This window comes from Pan paniscus, chromosome 15, assembly GCF_029289425.2.
Source record: "Pan paniscus chromosome 15, NHGRI_mPanPan1-v2.0_pri, whole genome shotgun sequence".
Taxonomy (NCBI): domain Eukaryota; kingdom Metazoa; phylum Chordata; class Mammalia; order Primates; family Hominidae; genus Pan; species Pan paniscus.
Window position 1 is genome coordinate 74,605,604 of NC_073264.2, and position 16,930 is coordinate 74,622,533.

General features: G+C 47.1%; 2 protein-coding genes and 1 pseudogene across 10 annotated transcripts in view; 2 read left to right on the top strand and 1 right to left on the bottom strand.

Moving 5' to 3' along the window:
- HEATR4 (HEAT repeat containing 4) overlaps positions 1–16,930 on the bottom strand; it is a 62,932-nt gene that overhangs the window by 13,453 nt on the left and 32,549 nt on the right. For all 7 annotated transcript variants that reach the window (XM_055097820.2, XM_055097816.2, XM_055097817.2 and 4 more), the window contains 7 exons: positions 15,929–16,047; positions 13,568–13,748; positions 12,088–12,157; positions 11,168–11,357; positions 9,612–9,690; positions 8,217–8,376; positions 6,050–6,108 (listed from right to left, as the gene is read on the bottom strand). In XM_055097820.2, coding sequence (XP_054953795.1) covers positions 6,050–6,108; positions 8,217–8,376; positions 9,612–9,690; positions 11,168–11,357; positions 12,088–12,157; positions 13,568–13,748; positions 15,929–16,047 — 858 coding nt within the window. The remainder of the gene's footprint in view (positions 1–6,049; positions 6,109–8,216; positions 8,377–9,611; positions 9,691–11,167; positions 11,358–12,087; positions 12,158–13,567; positions 13,749–15,928; positions 16,048–16,930) is intronic.
- Positions 2,538–16,930, top strand: part of RIOX1 (ribosomal oxygenase 1) — a 28,993-nt gene continuing 14,600 nt past the window's right edge. The window contains exons 1-2 of one of the 3 annotated variants that reach the window (XR_008620924.1): positions 2,538–6,315; positions 7,143–7,319. Coding sequence is in view for 1 of the 3 variants with exons in the window: in XM_055097821.1 (XP_054953796.1) it covers positions 4,004–5,929 (1,926 nt within the window). In the remaining 2 variants the exon portion in view is untranslated. Of the gene's footprint in view, positions 6,387–7,142; positions 8,233–16,930 lie in introns of those variants that run through there. The other 2 variants (XR_008620923.2, XM_055097821.1) reach the window with 2 other exon arrangements.
- On the top strand, positions 10,353–11,099 carry LOC130540788 (protein GVQW1-like; annotated as a pseudogene).

Here is a 16,930-nt window from a genome sequence, read left to right on the forward strand (position 1 = left end):
CCCAGCACTTTGGGAGGCCAAGGCGGGCGGATCATGAGGTCAGGAGATGGAGACCATCCTGGCTAACATGGTGAAACCCCGTCTGTACTAAAAATAATAATAATAATTAAAAAAAAGAATGTCAAGTTCCTTTGATTTTTTTAAAAGGGAATTCTATTGATTCAAAACAAAAAAAAAAAACAGAAGAGAAAGGTAAGCAATGCTTAAAAATCAAGAAAAATGAGATGAATTAGGGAAAGTAAAGTTTATTGTTTAAAAAATACTATATTTTGGCTGGGCACAGTGGCTCGCGCCTGTAATCCCAGCACTTTGGGAGGCTGAGGCAGGCAGATCACCTGAGGTCAGGAGTTTGAGACCAGCCTGGCCAACATGGGAAACCCCATCTCTACTAAAAATACAAAAATTAGTTGGGCATGGTAGGGGGTGCCTGTAATCCCAGCTACTCGGGAGGCTGAGGCAGGAGAAAATTGCTTGAATCTGGGAGGCAGAGGTTGTAGTGGGCCAAGATAGCACCACTGCACTCCAGCCTGGATGACAGAGCAAGACTCTATCTCAAAACAAACAAACAAACAAAGCCTATATTTTTAGCAGGGCATGGTGGCTCATGCTTGTAATCCCAGGGCAGTGTGCTAAATGCAAGACGGGATAGAAAAAGGCATAAGGAAGTCTTTTCCTTGAATTTTAGGAAGGAATGTGACAAGAACATGAATTACCAGCACAATGTGTTAAATTCATGTGAAAGAGTCAAAATTCTCTTGAGATGAAGGAGATGGTAGCGCCTTTGGAGAGGAGATGGAATGTGAAATGGGCTTTAATTAGGGTTTTGACAAAAGATAATTGGGGACAGTATGCAGAGGAAACAGCCTGAGAAAACATATAAAGGATGATATAGGTAAGCAACAGCAAACAGTCTAGCTTGTAGAAGTAGAGTTTACAGGGGTTGGGGATGATAGGCTGTAACATTATGTGACTTCAGTACCTAGCTGAGGAACTTGGATTTGTCAATGGGGCACCTGGGTAGATTTTGAGTAGGGTGATGACAGGTTTGGGGCCTCAACTTAGAAAATTCATCTTGTAGCTATCTGTGGTATAAATTGGCATGGGGGCTGATAAGTTTTGGCTCTGTGTCCCCACCCAAATCTCATGTTGAATTGTAATCTCCAATGTTAGAGGAGGGACCTGGTGGGAGGTGATTAGATCATGGGGGCAGATTTCCCCCTTGCTGCTCTCATGATGGTGGTTGAGTTCTCACAAGATCTGGTTGCTTTTGTTTGAGACGGAGTCTCGCTCTGTCACCCAGGCTGGAGTGCAGTGGCGTGATCTTGACTCACTGCGACCTCCACTTCCCGGGTTCATGCAATTCTCCTGCCTCAGCCTCCAGAGTAGCTGGGATGACAGGGGCGTGCCACCATGCCCAGCTAATTTTTTGTATTTTTAGTAGAGATGGGGTTTCACTGTGCTAGCCAGGATGGTCTTGATCTCCTGACCTCGTGATCCACCCACCTCGGCCTCCTGAAGTGCTGGGATTACAGGCATGAGCTTGCTTCCCCTTCACCTTCCACCATGATTTTAAGTTTCTTTAGGCCTCCCCAACCATGCTTCCTCTACAGCCTGAGGAACTGTGAGCCAATTAAACCTCTTTTCTTTATAAATTACTCAGTCTCAGGTAGTTCTTTATAGCAATGTGAGAATGGCTAATACAGGAGCAATTAATGGTAAAGAGACAGTCGGGCGCCGCGGCTCATGCCTGTAATCCCAGCACTTTGGGAGGCCGAGATAGGTGGATCACCTGAGGTCAGGAATTCGAGACCAGCCTGACCAACATGGTGAAACCCTGTCTCTACTAAAAATACAAAAATTAGCTTCGGTGGTAGCAGGTGCCTGTAATCCCAGCTACCTGGGAGGCTGAGGCAGGAGAATCGCTTGAACCTGGGAGGTGGAGGTTGCAGTGAGCCAAGATTGGGCCATTGCAACACAGAGGTTGGGGCAACACAGCAAGACCCTGTCTCAAAAAAATAAAATAAAAATAAAAAATAAAGGTAAAGAGACTAGTTGGGAGGCTATTTGTAATAAACCAGGATTTGTCTGCCTCAACACTACACTACTGACATTTTGCATCAGACAATTATTTGTTGTGGGAGGGTTGTCCTTAGTATTGTAGAATGTTTAGTAGTGTCTCTAGTGTCTGTTTACTAGATGTTAGACAACCCCTCGCCCCCTATATGACATTGCCAAATGTCCCTATGGAGACAATATCACCCCCAGTTGATAACTGTGTGTGTAACAGACCATGTGAGAAATAAAAAAGGGTGGATGTTAGACATGGGTAAGGACAAAATCTAAAAGCCTTGGCAAGTGTTTGGATAGGCTTGCAACTGAGAAAGAGGGAGTGTTGAAAGCTCAAACAGAGAAAGGTCCTAGAGGCCATGTACTGTAGTCTAATATGCTTATCATTGCTTGAAACATTGTAAACCCTCTTGGAAGGCAGTTTGGTAAAACCTATTAATAATCACAAAAAGTATCTTACTTTTTGACCCAGCACTTTTATTTCTGGGAGTTTATCTTAAATGATTCAAATGAAGACAAGGAATCTTTATGTACAAAGCAATTCGTTGCATGACAGACAGTGACCATGTTCTCAAAAATTACACCCGCATGCCACCACATTGCCTGTTAAATTAGAGGCCCAGATTTAAGAACCTGAGTTTAAGAGCCAAAGAAATTGTAGCTAAAGCAACAAAATCCCAGAGGGGCAGGAAGGGCAGATATCAAGAATGCAAGTAGAGAAATTCTTAACTTCTTTTTCAGAGAGAGGACAATGAATTTGAGAATTTGTATTGGAGAAAAGAGGGAGAGAAGTTAGGTGGAGGAACTCCTAGATAAGGCTTCAATCAGTGAATTCATCTGCAGAGCAGAAGTTTCTGCGGAACTCAAACTGCCTGGGGGCATTCCTTGAAAACAAGAATTCTGCACTTTTTGGTGGGAACCTGCCGGTGGAACATCCTGTTCAGAAATGAGGACATCCAAGGAACACTGCAATGTGCAGAGACTAGAAGGAAAAAACAGTCAAGTAGCCATTTCTCCTGGGGAGTCTCTAGTAACTTGATTTTGTGCTTCTTCTTGTTTTTTGAGACAACAGTCTCACTCTGTCGCCCAGGCGGGAGTGCAATGGCACGATCTCGGCTCACTGCAACCTCCACCTCCCGAGTTCAAGCAATTCTCCTGTCTCAGCCTCCCGAGTAGCTGGGACTACAGGTGCAAGTCACCACACCTGGCTAATTTTTGTAATTTTTAAATTATTATTTATTTTTATTTTTTTGAGGCGGAGTCTCGCTCTGTCGCCCAGGCTGGAGTGCAGTGGCGCCATCTCGGTTCACTGCAAGCTCTGCCTCCCGGGTTCACGCCATCCTCCTGCCTCAGCCTCCCGAGTAGCCGGGACTACAGGCGCCCACCACCACGTCCAGCTAATTTTTTGTATTTTTCTTTTTTAGTAGAGACGGGGTTTCACCGTGTTAGCCAGGATGGTCTCGATCTCCTGACCTCGTGATCCGCCCGCCTCGGCCTCCCAAAGTGCTGGGATTACAGGCGGAGCCACCGCGCCCGGCCAATTTTTGTAATTTTAGTAGAGACGGGGTTTCACCATACTGGTCAGGCTGGTCTCGAACTCCTGACCTCAGGTGATCCACACACCTCGGCCTCCGAAAGTGCTAGGATTACAGTCGTGAACCACCGCGCTTGGCCGCAACTTGATTTTTAAATTGCTCTCTGAGTGTAGATTCCTTGTTTGTTTGGCAAGTGTTCTTGCCGCTGCCGCTACAGCTTGAAGCCAAACATTTAATGAAAGAGAGCGGGAGGGGCCGAATAGAAGAATGTGGGCGTGGCCAACCCCGAGGTGGCTGGAGGCCGCGCCCCCTTCCCAGAGTGCACCGCAGCCGCTGCATTCAGGAACCGCTTTAGCTTCGGCCCCGGCCGGCCGGGCGGGGAAGACTGGTGTGGTCTGGCCATGGATGGGCTCCAGGCCAGTGCAGGGCCGTTGAGGCGCGGACGGCTGAGGCGCCGGCGCAAACCCCAGCCACACAGCGGGTCGGTCTTGGCCCTGCCCTTGAGGCCCAGGAAGATACGAAAGCAGCTGCGAAGTGTTGTATCCCGCATGGCAGCGCTGAGGACGCAGACGCTGCCTAGCGAGGACTCGGAGGACTCGAGGGTGGAGTCGACGGCCGACGACCTGGGGGACGCGCTACCCGGTGGGGCGGCGGTGGCGGCCGTCCCGGACGCAGCCCGGCGAGAGCCATACGGCCACCTGGGGCCCGCAGAGCTGCTGGAGGCCTCGCCCGCCGCGCGCTCCCTGCAGACCCCGCCGGCGCGCCTGGTGCCCGCTTCCGCGCCGCCCGCGCGCCTGGTGGAGGTGCCCGCCGCGCCGGTCCGGGTGGTGGAGACCTCGGCCCTGCTGTGCACCGCGCAACACTTAGCGGCCGTCCAGTCGTCCGGGGCCCCTGCGACGGCGTCGGGGCCGCAGGTGGATAACACGGGTGGGGAGCCGGCCTGGGACTCCCCGCTGCGGCGCGTCTTGGCCGAGCTGAACCGCATCCCCAGCAGCCGGCGGCGAGCGGCCCGCCTCTTTGAGTGGCTCATCGCGCCCATGCCGCCAGATCACTTCTACCGGCGCCTATGGGAGCGCGAGGCGGTGCTGGTGCGGCGGCAGGACCACACCTACTACCAGGGACTTTTCTCTACCGCCGACCTGGATTCGATGCTTCGCAACGAGGAGGTGCAGTTCGGCCAGCATTTGGACGCCGCTCGCTACATCAACGGACGACGCGAGACCCTGAACCCACCCGGCCGCGCGCTGCCCGCCGCCGCGTGGTCCCTGTACCAGGCTGGCTGCTCCCTGCGCCTCCTCTGTCCGCAGGCTTTCTCTACCACTGTGTGGCAGTTTTTGGCTGTGCTTCAAGAGCAGTTTGGAAGCATGGCAGGCTCCAACGTTTACCTCACGCCCCCTAACTCGCAGGGCTTTGCCCCCCACTACGACGACATCGAGGCCTTCGTGCTGCAGCTGGAAGGTAGGAAACTCTGGCGTGTATACCGACCCCGAGTCCCAACCGAGGAACTGGCTCTGACATCCAGCCCCAACTTCAGTCAGGACGACCTCGGTGAGCCGGTGCTGCAGACCGTGCTGGAACCTGGAGATTTGCTGTATTTTCCTCGGGGCTTCATTCACCAAGCTGAATGCCAGGATGGAGTCCACTCTCTGCACCTCACCTTGTCCACGTACCAGCGCAATACCTGGGGTGACTTCTTAGAGGCCATACTGCCTCTGGCAGTGCAGGCTGCAATGGAAGAAAATGTGGAGTTTCGGAGGGGTCTGCCCCGAGACTTCATGGATTACATGGGGGCCCAGCATTCAGATTCTAAGGATCCGCGAAGAACCGCTTTCATGGAGAAGGTGCGGGTCTTGGTTGCCCGCCTGGGACACTTTGCTCCTGTTGATGCTGTGGCCGACCAGCGAGCCAAAGACTTCATTCACGATTCTCTGCCCCCTGTTTTGACTGATAGGGAGAGGGCACTAAGTGTTTACGGGCTTCCAATTCGCTGGGAGGCTGGAGAACCTGTAAACGTGGGGGCCCAGTTGACAACAGAAACAGAAGTCCATATGCTTCAGGATGGGATAGCTCGGCTGGTGGGTGAGGGGGGCCATTTGTTTCTCTATTACACAGTGGAAAACTCCCGTGTGTATCATCTGGAAGAACCCAAGTGCTTGGAAATATACCCTCAGCAAGCTGATGCCATGGAACTGTTGCTTCGTTCTTATCCAGAGTTTGTGAGAGTGGGGGAACTGCCCTGTGACAGTGTGGAGGACCAGCTTTCCTTGGCAACTATGTTGTATGATAAGGGGCTGCTGCTCACTAAGATGCCTCTAGCCCTAAATTAGTTTCTTGTTGATTGCTGGAAACAAGGCAGTAGTGATTTTCCGCTGCCACTGCTACCTTTTTTTTTTTTTTTCTTAAACTCACGTTCTTACCTTGATAACCATCAGTGTGCTCACATTTACCTTTATCACTGCTTCAGTGTCACAAACCTCGGAAGGTCTTCTAGGAAGAACCATCTCATCTAGGTACAAAAGGAAAAGGAGAAGTTGGAGGTGGAAAAAAAAACCTTGATCCGTGATCATTTCAGAGCACCAACTTCATCACCTTCAGGCTTCAGTGTACTGGGTAGCACTGACCATGTCATTCTGCTTGAGACAGACATTAGATTTTTTTTGGAATTTGGATCTTTCATCTGAGTTCTTTTTCACAGTTTGGGGGGCGGGTCGGGGTCAGTATCCTGTTTATTATTGTTAAATTTGTATGAACCTTAGAAAAGTTATTAAAGTGCCAAAGAATGTTTCCCTTTCCTAAGGCTAGATTATTATGTGGGGTGGTTCGAAGAAATGCAGGAGCGGGAGGAAGATAGGGAAAATCTATAATGGCTGAAGTGAAAAGCAACCTGGGGTGGTTGTAGCATGTAAAAGGAGCATGTTAATCAACCTCTTAAGGAAGAGAATCTCAGGCTGGGTGCGGTACTCATGCCTGTAATCCCAGCACTTTGGGAGGCCGAGGCGGGTGGATCACCTGAGGTCAGCAGTTTGAGACCAGCCTGGCCAACATGGCAAAACCCCATCTCTAGTGAGAATACAAAAATTAGCCAGGCATAGTGGCGCGTGCCTGTAATCCCAGCTACTAGGGGGGCTGAGGCAGGAGGATCACTTGAACCTGGGAGGTGGAGGTTGCAGTGAGCTGAGATCATGCCACTGCATTCCAGCCTGGGCAACAGAGCGAGACTCCATCTCAAAAACAAAAACAAAAAAAAAAGAATCTTATCTGATTGGGACCAGTTCACTAACTTTGGGGATAATTTATGCTATTTAATTATGCAACCCAATTCTAGTAGAAAAATTATTTTCTACCAGCTTGTTCAGTTTTAAGAGCATGGTATGTTTTTGCTCACTGTTTGCTTACATCCATGGCTGGCACTGCTGTCGTAAGGGCAGCATGTCACCTAGTTGTGCCTTCATAGACCTTAGGCAACGAACTTTTAGCAAGCTGGCCATGAAGGAAGGCTACTGTTCAAGTTACTTTCCACTCTCATTTTTATTCTGGCAGTTGGAAGAAACTTCCCCAAATCTGACAAGTGAATATTCTCATGGTTGGTGGAAAAGTGCCTGATGTACCAGAAAGAGCACTGGACTTGGAACCAGAAGACCTGGGTTTGGGGTGGTAGCTGATAGGCAGCTGGCTGAGTGACCTGAGGCTGATGCTACGCTCAGGCACACAGATTTTGTAAGTATATTTTGATACAGTTTGATTTCTGCACCCTCATCATTTAGGTTGCGTCTGGGACTCTTAAGAGTCTGTCACCATAATGGATAGTTTTCTGTTATTTAAGGTTGAGAACTTTACAAATTCTTTTTTAGAAAGTTACAAAAGCATAGACATACACTAAGTAAAAATGATAGTTCTCCCTCCAACCCCACTTTCCAGAGACAAGCACTATTTTTTGTTTGTTTGTTTTTTTGTTTGAGACAGGGTCCCACTCTGTTGCTCAGGCTGGGGTACAGTAGTGAGATCTTGGGTTACTGCAGCCTCAACCTCCTGGGCTCAAGCAATCCTCCCACCTCAGCCTCCTTAGTAGATAGGACTACCAGTGTGTGCCACCACACCCAGATAATTTTTAATTTTTTTTTTTTTGTAGAGATGGAGGGGTCTTGCTATGTTGCCCAGACTGGTTTTGAACTCCTGGCCTGGGGTGATCCTCCCACCATGGCCTCCCAAAGCACTGAGAGTTCAGGTGTGCGCCACCACGCCCAACCACCAACCACTACCACTATTAAGGTTAAGCTCATAAAGCTTTTTTGAGTGCTTAGTCAAACATGGTAGTATTGTTTTATAAAGACTTGTGTTTTTCTGATATGTCCTTTTTTGACCTAACTTTTAAGTCAGTTCAAATAGAGATAACTTTTTTTTAAGGGAGAAAATAAATGAATAAAAACCCGAGAAACAAACAAACAAACAAACAAAAAAAACAAAGACTGAGTGGATGGTAGCCAAGAGGGAAGAGAGTACCCTTTCCTGACTCTTTCATCCTCCAAGGCTTGCTACTAAGTCCCAAAACATCCAGATCCTGGAAGTGGCTTATTAAAGGAATCAAGGCATAGAACTCACCCCTAGGAAACCTACCCTGAAAAGTTTCTTGGAGTAAAGTCTGGAGTGTTAGTGGTTCTTGTTCTCCTTTGGGTTTCAAGTAAACACGTTTTGCTTCCTCCCTCACTTTTCCCATGACCATCTCCAGCTTGAGTATTTTGTGTGTCAGCAAGTCCTTTTGGCTTAGTGTTTTAATCTAAATTAGAACAAATAATGTTTGAAAAACAAAACAAAACACCTGTACTAGGCAGCAAATTATCAACAAACATTAATAAAGTGATTGTGGGAGGCTGAGGAGGGAGGATCACTTGAGCCCAACAGTTCAAGGCTACAGTGAGCTGTGATCATGCCACTGCACTCCAGCCTGGGCAACAAAGTGAGACCCTGTCTCTAGAAAATAAAGAAGTAACTAATTGCATATGCTTATCAGTAGTAGGTGGTACATAAGTGCCTGAGAACATTGTTCTCTTATGATATTGGTTGGAGATTTTTTATACCTGTTCGTGAAAATTTTACTTCAGCTTTTTGGGCATGATAAACCTGCTAAGAATTGCTTGCTTGATGTGAAGTTGGTTTCTTGAATTACCTTTTTAAAGTCCTTTCCCCTCTATTCCTTCATCTTATCTAACAGCTTTGAAAAATTAGAACAATCCAGGCCAGGCATGATGGCTCATGCCTGTAATCCCAGCACTTTGGGAGGCTGAGGCGGGTGGATCACTTGAGGCCAGGAGTTCAAGACCAGCCTGGCCAACATAGCAAAACCTTGTCTCCACTAAAAATACAAAAAAATTAGTTGGGTGTGGTGGCACATGCCTATAATCCCAGCTATTTTGGTGGCTGAGGCACGAGAATCACTTGAACCCAGGAGGTGGAGGTTGCAGTGAGCCAAGATCACACCACTGCACTCCAGCCTGGGCGACAGAGCGAGACTGTCCCCCCCTCAAAAAAAAAAAAGCAAAAATTATGTTAATCCTTTCAGCTAGAGATTTTCTTTGGTGAGAAAACCCAGATTAGGAATTCAGAAAAATTAAGAAGAAAATCTAGGGGGCCAGCTCTAGTCCCTTATTCCTTCTCTATGCCTATTTGAAAAAAAGGAAAAATAAACAACTTGGGTTTGGGGTTGATGGGGAGAAAATAGGAAGGGAGGGAAATAGTATTTCTGAAACAATAACAATAAACCCTGATTTTTGAGGGCTACTTGATAGGACTAATAGGATTTTTGTTTTGTTTTTGTCTTTACTAGTAGGACCTTGTAACCCAATCTTGCACAGATGCTTTGCATCTTCAGATGATGTGGCATCTGTGTCTGGGGTTTTAGAAAGTACTTCTATGGTGGGAAAAAGGGTATGTACATGTTTGAGGAGGACAGGGTCTGAGGAACTCTTGAGAGTCCTGAATTTTCTCTTGAAAACAGAGCTTGCACTTATTTACCCTGTTCTTGATCTCCTGAAGCATTTCTTGGTTTCCTTCATTTCCTAAGTTGAGTATCTTCATTGTCTGGTACATTTCCCTGAAAGATAAGAAGGGCTTCTTAGATTATTCTACCCTGCCCTTTAAAAAAGTATGGGGGCAGAAAATATAGGACTTGGAATCAGGTAAGAATCCCAAGTTCCAATCCTAACTGTGCAGTTTTGCTGAGCCTTATATGCAAAAATGGTATAATGCTTAGCTTACAGGAATAATGTGCAGTTTTTGAGACAATATATTTGTGGGTTTGTTGTTTACTTTTTGTTTTTGCGAGATGGAGTCTTGCTCTGTTTCCCAGAGCTGGAGTGCAATGGCACGATCTCGCCTCGGCTCACTGCAACCTCCACCTCCCAGGTTCAAGCGATTCTCCTGCCTCAGCCTCCTGAGTTGCTGGGACTACAGGCGCGTGCCATCATGCCCAGCTAATTTTTGTATTTTTAGTAGAGATGGGGTTTCACCATGTTGGCCAGGCTGGTCTAGAACTCCTGACCTCAGGTGATCCACCCGCCTTGGCCTCCCAAAGTGTTGGGGCTACAGGTGTGAGCCACCGCACCCGGCCACGCCCGTCTAATTTTTGTATTTTTAGTAGAGACAGGTTTCACCATTTTGGCCAGGCTGGTCTAGAACTCCTGACCTCAGGTGATCCATCTGTCTCAGCCTCCCAAAGTGTTGGGATTACAGATGTGAGCCACCTCATCTGGCCAAGACAATATATTTGAAGGTGCCAATAGGTACCATTTACTGAACACCTTTATGACAGGCGCTAAACATGTCATCTCATTAATTATCACCACAACCCTATAATGTAGACTGTCACCTGCATTTGATACATGAAAAAAATGGGCTCACAGAGTTTAAATACCTTACACGGGCTCACATAGCTATTGCATGCCAGAGCTGGAATTCAAACCCTGGTCTTTTTGACTCTAAAACTTGTTGTCCCAATAGGCACTTGATAAATGTTAGTTGAATATATGAATAACTTAAAACCCATCCTTTTTTTTTTTTTGAGACGGAGTTTTGCTCTTGTTGCCCAGGCTGGAGTGCAATGGCACCATCTCGGCGCACCGCAACCTCCACTTCCCAGGTTCAAGTGATTCTCCTGCCTCAGCCTCCCTAGTAGCTGGGATTACAGGCATGTGCCACCATGCCTGGCTAATTTTGTATTTTTAGTAGAGACAGGGTTTCTCCATTTTGGTCAGGCTGGTCTCGAACTCCCGACCTCAGGTGATCCTCCTGCCTCAGCCTCCCAAAGTGCTGGGATTACAGGCGTGAGTCATCACACCCGGCCAAAACCCTTCCTGGTGGGGAGAAAAGATGCACGAACTACATAAGCTTGACTTTCAATCTAATTTAGGCCAGTTTTTCAGTTACCTACTTGGGTGAGTGGTGAATGTGCAGGTGAACCAGTGCTTTTACTGCCATTAGGCAGCCTGGAAAGGCAGGGACATATTCAATGAGCAAAGATGTGAGAGTTGGCAGTATAAGGTCATGGTGGGAGCCAGAGGTTCAGTGCTTACTTTAGAACAGCATCGTGGTTCTCCAGGAGCAGCACGTCTAGGAAGGTGTCCCTGACCCGGTCCCCTTGAAGTTTCAGGGCTAGGATGCTACGGCAAGCTTCCAGCCGTACACCTGGTGACTCTTCATAGTGGATAGCCCAGAGCAGAAGATCCGTCAGCTCGGGACTTACTTGTCCAATCTGTCCCAAAGCTGCAGAGATTAGAGGGCAGCATGTCACTGAAGACTGAGCTTACTATATTCTAGCATCCAGAAATAAATTGAGTTTTGCAAACAATACCTTCCCTTTTGGATGGTAATCACCATTAGAATTTTAGGGATAGGTCAGAGTGGGACATTACCTCCAAAGGATTCCTAGAAGAGGGATGTTCCATCCCATCCTTGCCTGTTAGGATATTTGCCTATTTTGGGATGAAATATAGAACAAATAACATGGAAGACCTGCCTAGTCCCAGCAGGGTGATGGGGAAAGGAGGCACAATTATTTATCTATGTCAAAAAGAGAAGCAATGCCAAAGATTCTAAAAAGAAACTAGGCAGATTAAGGGGCAGGGTTTTAGGTCTGTAGCAGTCTTGAAACTGATCTGACTTTTGCAGAGCGTAATAGTTGAGATCTCCAAGGAAAGCAAGATGCATCCAGCACTGGATACCTACTTGGAACTTATCCTTAATTCTGTTGGCAGGGACTGTCTTGTCAGCCCTTTCTTTAACTTTAAGTTTGACATATACCTAGACTCAGGATCTTTCACTAAAAATTGAAGAAGAAAATTATTTTTCTCTTTTCAGACAAGGAACTTCTGAAAAGCTAAGATCGTTACCTCTCCTGCACTTCACCCCATTAGAGAGTTTCAGGGGATCATTTCTACTTGCATAGGCAAAGGTATTTAAGGTTGAAGAGTTTGGGGCACTACTTCTATAATACCTCGAATGGCAAAGGCCTTGATTTTCCAGTAAGGATCTCTCTGCATCAGGTTCAGGAGGCATTCAAGCACCTGGGATGGAAAAGGCAGTGTTGAGTGGGGAGGACCAGAGCAAGAATGAACCAGAAACAGCTGGGTGCAGTGGTGCACACCTGTAATCCCAGCATTTTTGGGATGCCAAGGTGGGCGGATCACTTGAGGTCAGTAGTTTGAGACCAGCCTGGCCAACATGGTGAAACCCTGTCTCTACTAAAAATACAAAAATTAGCCGGGCATGGTGTCACACGCCTGTAATCCCAGCTACTCGGAGGCTGAGGTAGGAGAATTGCTTGGACCTGGGAGGCGGAGGTTGTAGTGAGCTGAGATCGTGCCACTGTACTCCAGCCTGGGTGACAGAGCGAGTCTCCATCTCAAAAAAGCAAAAAAACAAAACAAAGCAAAAGAATGAATCAGAAACAGGGAAACCACTTATCTCTAAAAGGAGCTATAATTGAAAAATGACCTATCAATTCTGGTGACAAATGAGCTGGAGCCTAAAGTACCAACCTATATGCATAGTGAGTACATTAGCTGAATTATCTGCTATTGATTTTCTCAGTCTACAGATCTGGGGCCATATGGCTTCTCTTGAACACTTCAAACAGATTTTTCCCTAATAATGGAATTATAACTCCATTTATGGGAGTTGATCCTAAAGCCCATCAGCACCCAGGTAATGAGAAGCTAGTTAACTGAGGTGAGAACAGGATTCAGGGGTGTGCTCTAGAATCGAAGTCTGGGCTGGCTGGGAGCTAAACCAAGCTTGTCCAACATGTGGCCTAGGACAACTTTGAATGCGGCCCAACACAAATTTGTAAACTTTCTTAAAACATGAGATTTATGCCAGGCATGGTGGCTCACACCTGTAATCCCAGCACTTTGGGAGGCCGAGGCGGGTGGATCACGAAGTCAGGACATCGAGACCATCCTAGCTAACACGGTGAAACCCCATCTCTACTAAAAACACAAAAAAATTAGCCAGGTGTGGTGGCAGGTGCCTGTAGTCCCAGCTACACAGGAGGCTGAGGCAGGAGAATGGCGTGAACCCGGGAGGCGGAGCTTGCAGTGAGCCGAGATGGCGCCACTGCACTCCAGCTTGGGTAACAGAGCGAGACTCTGTCTCAAAACAAACAAACAAAAAAACAAAAAAAACATGAGAATTATGCACGGACCTTTTTTTTTTTTTTTTAGCTCATCAACTATCGTTAGTGTTAGTGTACTTTATATGTGGCCCAAGACAATTCTTCCATTGTGGCCCAGGGAAGCCAAAAGATTGGATGCCCCTGAAACAGTCCTGTTTGAAGTGGCTTATACACCCCCTTCCCAGTTCCAATCTCTCATTCTGTGTCCCCGCAGAATGTTGAGCATACTGTGCACAACCAGGGAAGGTAATGCCCTCTTCAGGTCAATCAGGTAAGATGAGAATATGTTTCCCTGACTCACCATCTTGTCGCGGATCTGTAGGGCACCAGCTGCCAAACAGGCTGCCCGCCGAACTGCTGTGAAGTCATCAGAGAAGCAGTGCAGGAAGCTTGGGAGAAGCTTGGCGGTCATAAGCTTGAGCTCACCTATCAGGTAGAGAGCTTCCACACGCTCCTGGGAATTTCCTTGACCTAGCTTGACCCTGTAAGGCACAAGTTGCTTTTCTTTCACCTCCTTAAACTTTCAGTACCTAACCCCCAACCCCCACTAATGCCCTCATGATAAAATCCGGGTTCTGTAGGCTGTCAATCCCATTCAGCCTTATGCTCATGAGATAAGTTTTACTGGGTACAGAGCTCGATTGTCTTCTTTACTTGAATCCCTAATACATAGCTGTTCAGTAATTAGGTAATGCAGGGCTTTCAGTTACATTGAATGACTGAATAAAGGAAAATGTCAACTTGCACCTCTTTTCACAGTCAAGTTCTCTTCTCCATTGCCCTCACGTGTGCCATGATTATGTCTGCATTTGGCTTCCAGCCTGGAATGCCTATGCAGTCTTTTTGTTTGTTTGTTTAAATTATTTTTATTTATTTTATTATTTTTTTGAGACGGAGTCTTGCTCTGTTGCCCAGGCTGGAGTGCAGTGGCTGGATCTTGGCTTACTGCAAGCGCCGCCTCCTGGGTTCACACCATTCTCCTGCCTCAGCCTCCTGAGTAGTTGGGATTATAGGCGCCCACCACCATGCCTGGCTAATTTTGTTTTTCTTGTATTTTTAGTAGAGATGGGGTTTCACCATGTTAGCCAGGATGGTCTTGATCTCCTGACCTCGTGATCTGCCCGCCTCGGCCTCCCAAAGTGCTGGGATTACAGGCATGAGCCACTGCGCCCGGCCTTAAATTATTTTTAGAGATGGGGTCTTGCTATGTTGCCCAGGCTGGTCTTGAACTCCTGACCTCAAGTGATTCTCCTGCCTCAGCCTGAGTAGCTGGGATTATAGGCACTTACCCACTCTGCAGCTCCTATGCAGTCTCTCTCTCTCTCTTTTTTTTTTTTTTTTTTGAGATAGGGTCTTTCTCTGTTGCCCAGGCTGGAATGCAGTGGCATGATGATGGCTCATGACAGCTTTGGACTTCCTGGACCCAGGCAGTCCTCTTGCCTCAGCCTCCCAAGTAGCTGGGACTACAGGCATACACCACCACACTGGCTAATTTTTTATTTATTTTATTTTATTATTATTATTTTTGAGACGGAGTCTCACTCTGTGGCCCAGGCTGGAGTACAGTGGCGTGATCTCCACTCACTGCAAGCTCCAACTCCCAGGTTCACGCCATTCTCCTGCCTCAGCCTCCCGAATAGCTGGGACTACAGGTGCCCACCACCACGCCCTTTTGTATTTTTAGTAGAGACAGGGTTTCACCGTGTTAGTCAGGATGGTCTCGATCTCCTGACCTTGTGATCCACCCGCCTCGGCCTCCCAAAGTGCTGGGATTACAGGAGTGAGCCACTGCGTCCGGCCAATTTTTTTTTTTTTTTTTTTAATTTTTAGTGGAGGCAAGGTCTTGCTATGTTGCCCAGGCTGGTCTCGAACTCCTGGGCTCAATTGATCCTCCTGCTTCAGAGTCTCAAAGTATTGGGATTACAGGCGTGTGCCACTGGGCTGGGCCTCCTGTGCAGTCTTATCCACCCTCTGTGAAACTTGGCCTTACTCCTCTAGCCACGCTGAGTATTCCATTTTTCTGCTCCAGCAGTTATGGTATACGCCATTTGTTCTAGTTTTTAATGATTTGGTATTAAATCATTAAAGTTTTAATTAGGTGTTTGTATATTTTGCATGTGGTCATCAGAATTGTGTCATACTTTTGAACACCCTCCAGCACCCAAACCATTGCCTCACACCTACTGGGCACTCAGTGCTTCTTTCCCTAGCCACATTGTTAGTTTGTAGGGACTGTTAATTTTTTACAGTGGGACCTGGTCCAGGGTCCGTACAGAGGAGCTCAACAAATGCTGGGTGGCTGGATCCCAGGCCTCCTAAGCACTTTTTTTTTTGAGACAAGAGTCTTGCTCTGTTGCCAGGCTGGAGTGCAGTGACGCGATCTCTGCTCACTGCAACCTCCGCCTCCTAGGTTCAAGCGATTCTCCTGTCTCAGCCTCCCGAGTAGCTGGGATGACAGGCATGTGCCACCATGCCCGGCTAATTTTTTGTATTTTTAGTAAAGACAGGGTTTTACTGTGTTAGCCAGGATGGTCTCGATCTCCTGACCTCGTGATCCGCCCACCCCGTCTTCCCAAAGTGTTGGGAGCCACCGTGCCCAGCCTGCCTCCTAAACACTTCTAAGAATTTAGAAGAGTGTCTCCTCATGTTGACTGGTTCTTACCTGATAATGTCGTGCACCTCTTTCCCGAGGCTCATTTGCCCAAGCGCCTGCGCAGCTGCTCTCCTCACTTCCTTATTCCAGTCATTCCACATCAGCTGGATCAACTTATGTTTCATATCCTATAAATAGGTATGATCATTAGGTATCATCACTTACTGAATGTTAATTTTGTGCTTGGCGTTGTGCTGTTTTTTCTTCTTTTTTTACTCATCACTGTACTAATGAGGATTGTCCTGAGTGTTTTTTCCCATCCCTTACTCTCCCAAAGAATCCAGTGGGGCAGATATTACTACTATTTACAGATGATAGAATGGAGGCTTTGATCAGCTTGTCCAAGGTTAACCTGGTGAGTGCTGGAACCAGGACTCAAACCCAACTCTCCCAAGCTCATCCTTTAAACTATGTAGTATCAGTGCCAACATAACTTGTACCTGGGAGACTTAAAATTTGAAAGTGATACTTGATGAGGTGACTAGCTCATTGCAGTTTGCCTGGGACTCTCCTGGTTTTGGTCCTGAAAGTCCCATGGCCTGGACAAACCAGAACAGTTGGTCACTCTATAAGTGCACTTCTCTCAGAGAGGAATGGGCAAAGATTACTACACGATGATGTGTAAATGTGCCCACGCTGTTCTTCCTGCTAGAAGTATCTCCCTTCTCTACTCCTACCTGGTACTTGATGTCTTTGTAGTCTTCCTTTAGGATTTACCTCAAAAGCATCTCCTTCCTATCTCTTTTATTAAAAATTTTAAAAAATAAAATAAAAACATCTCCTTAGTGAAGTCTTCTTTGCCCCTTGTAAGCACAGGAAATCCCCACAACACCTTATAGCTGCTTCTGTTCTAGCTATTTATAACATTTACTAATGGAAGACTTATCCCTGCACCCCCAGGGGTAGCATAGTGCCTAGTGCGTTGGATGTGGTCAGAAACTGCATGCTTACTGAATGAGTGAAAAGACTCATAGACATACTGCCTTTCTTAGCTCCAGCAATCTGCCATGA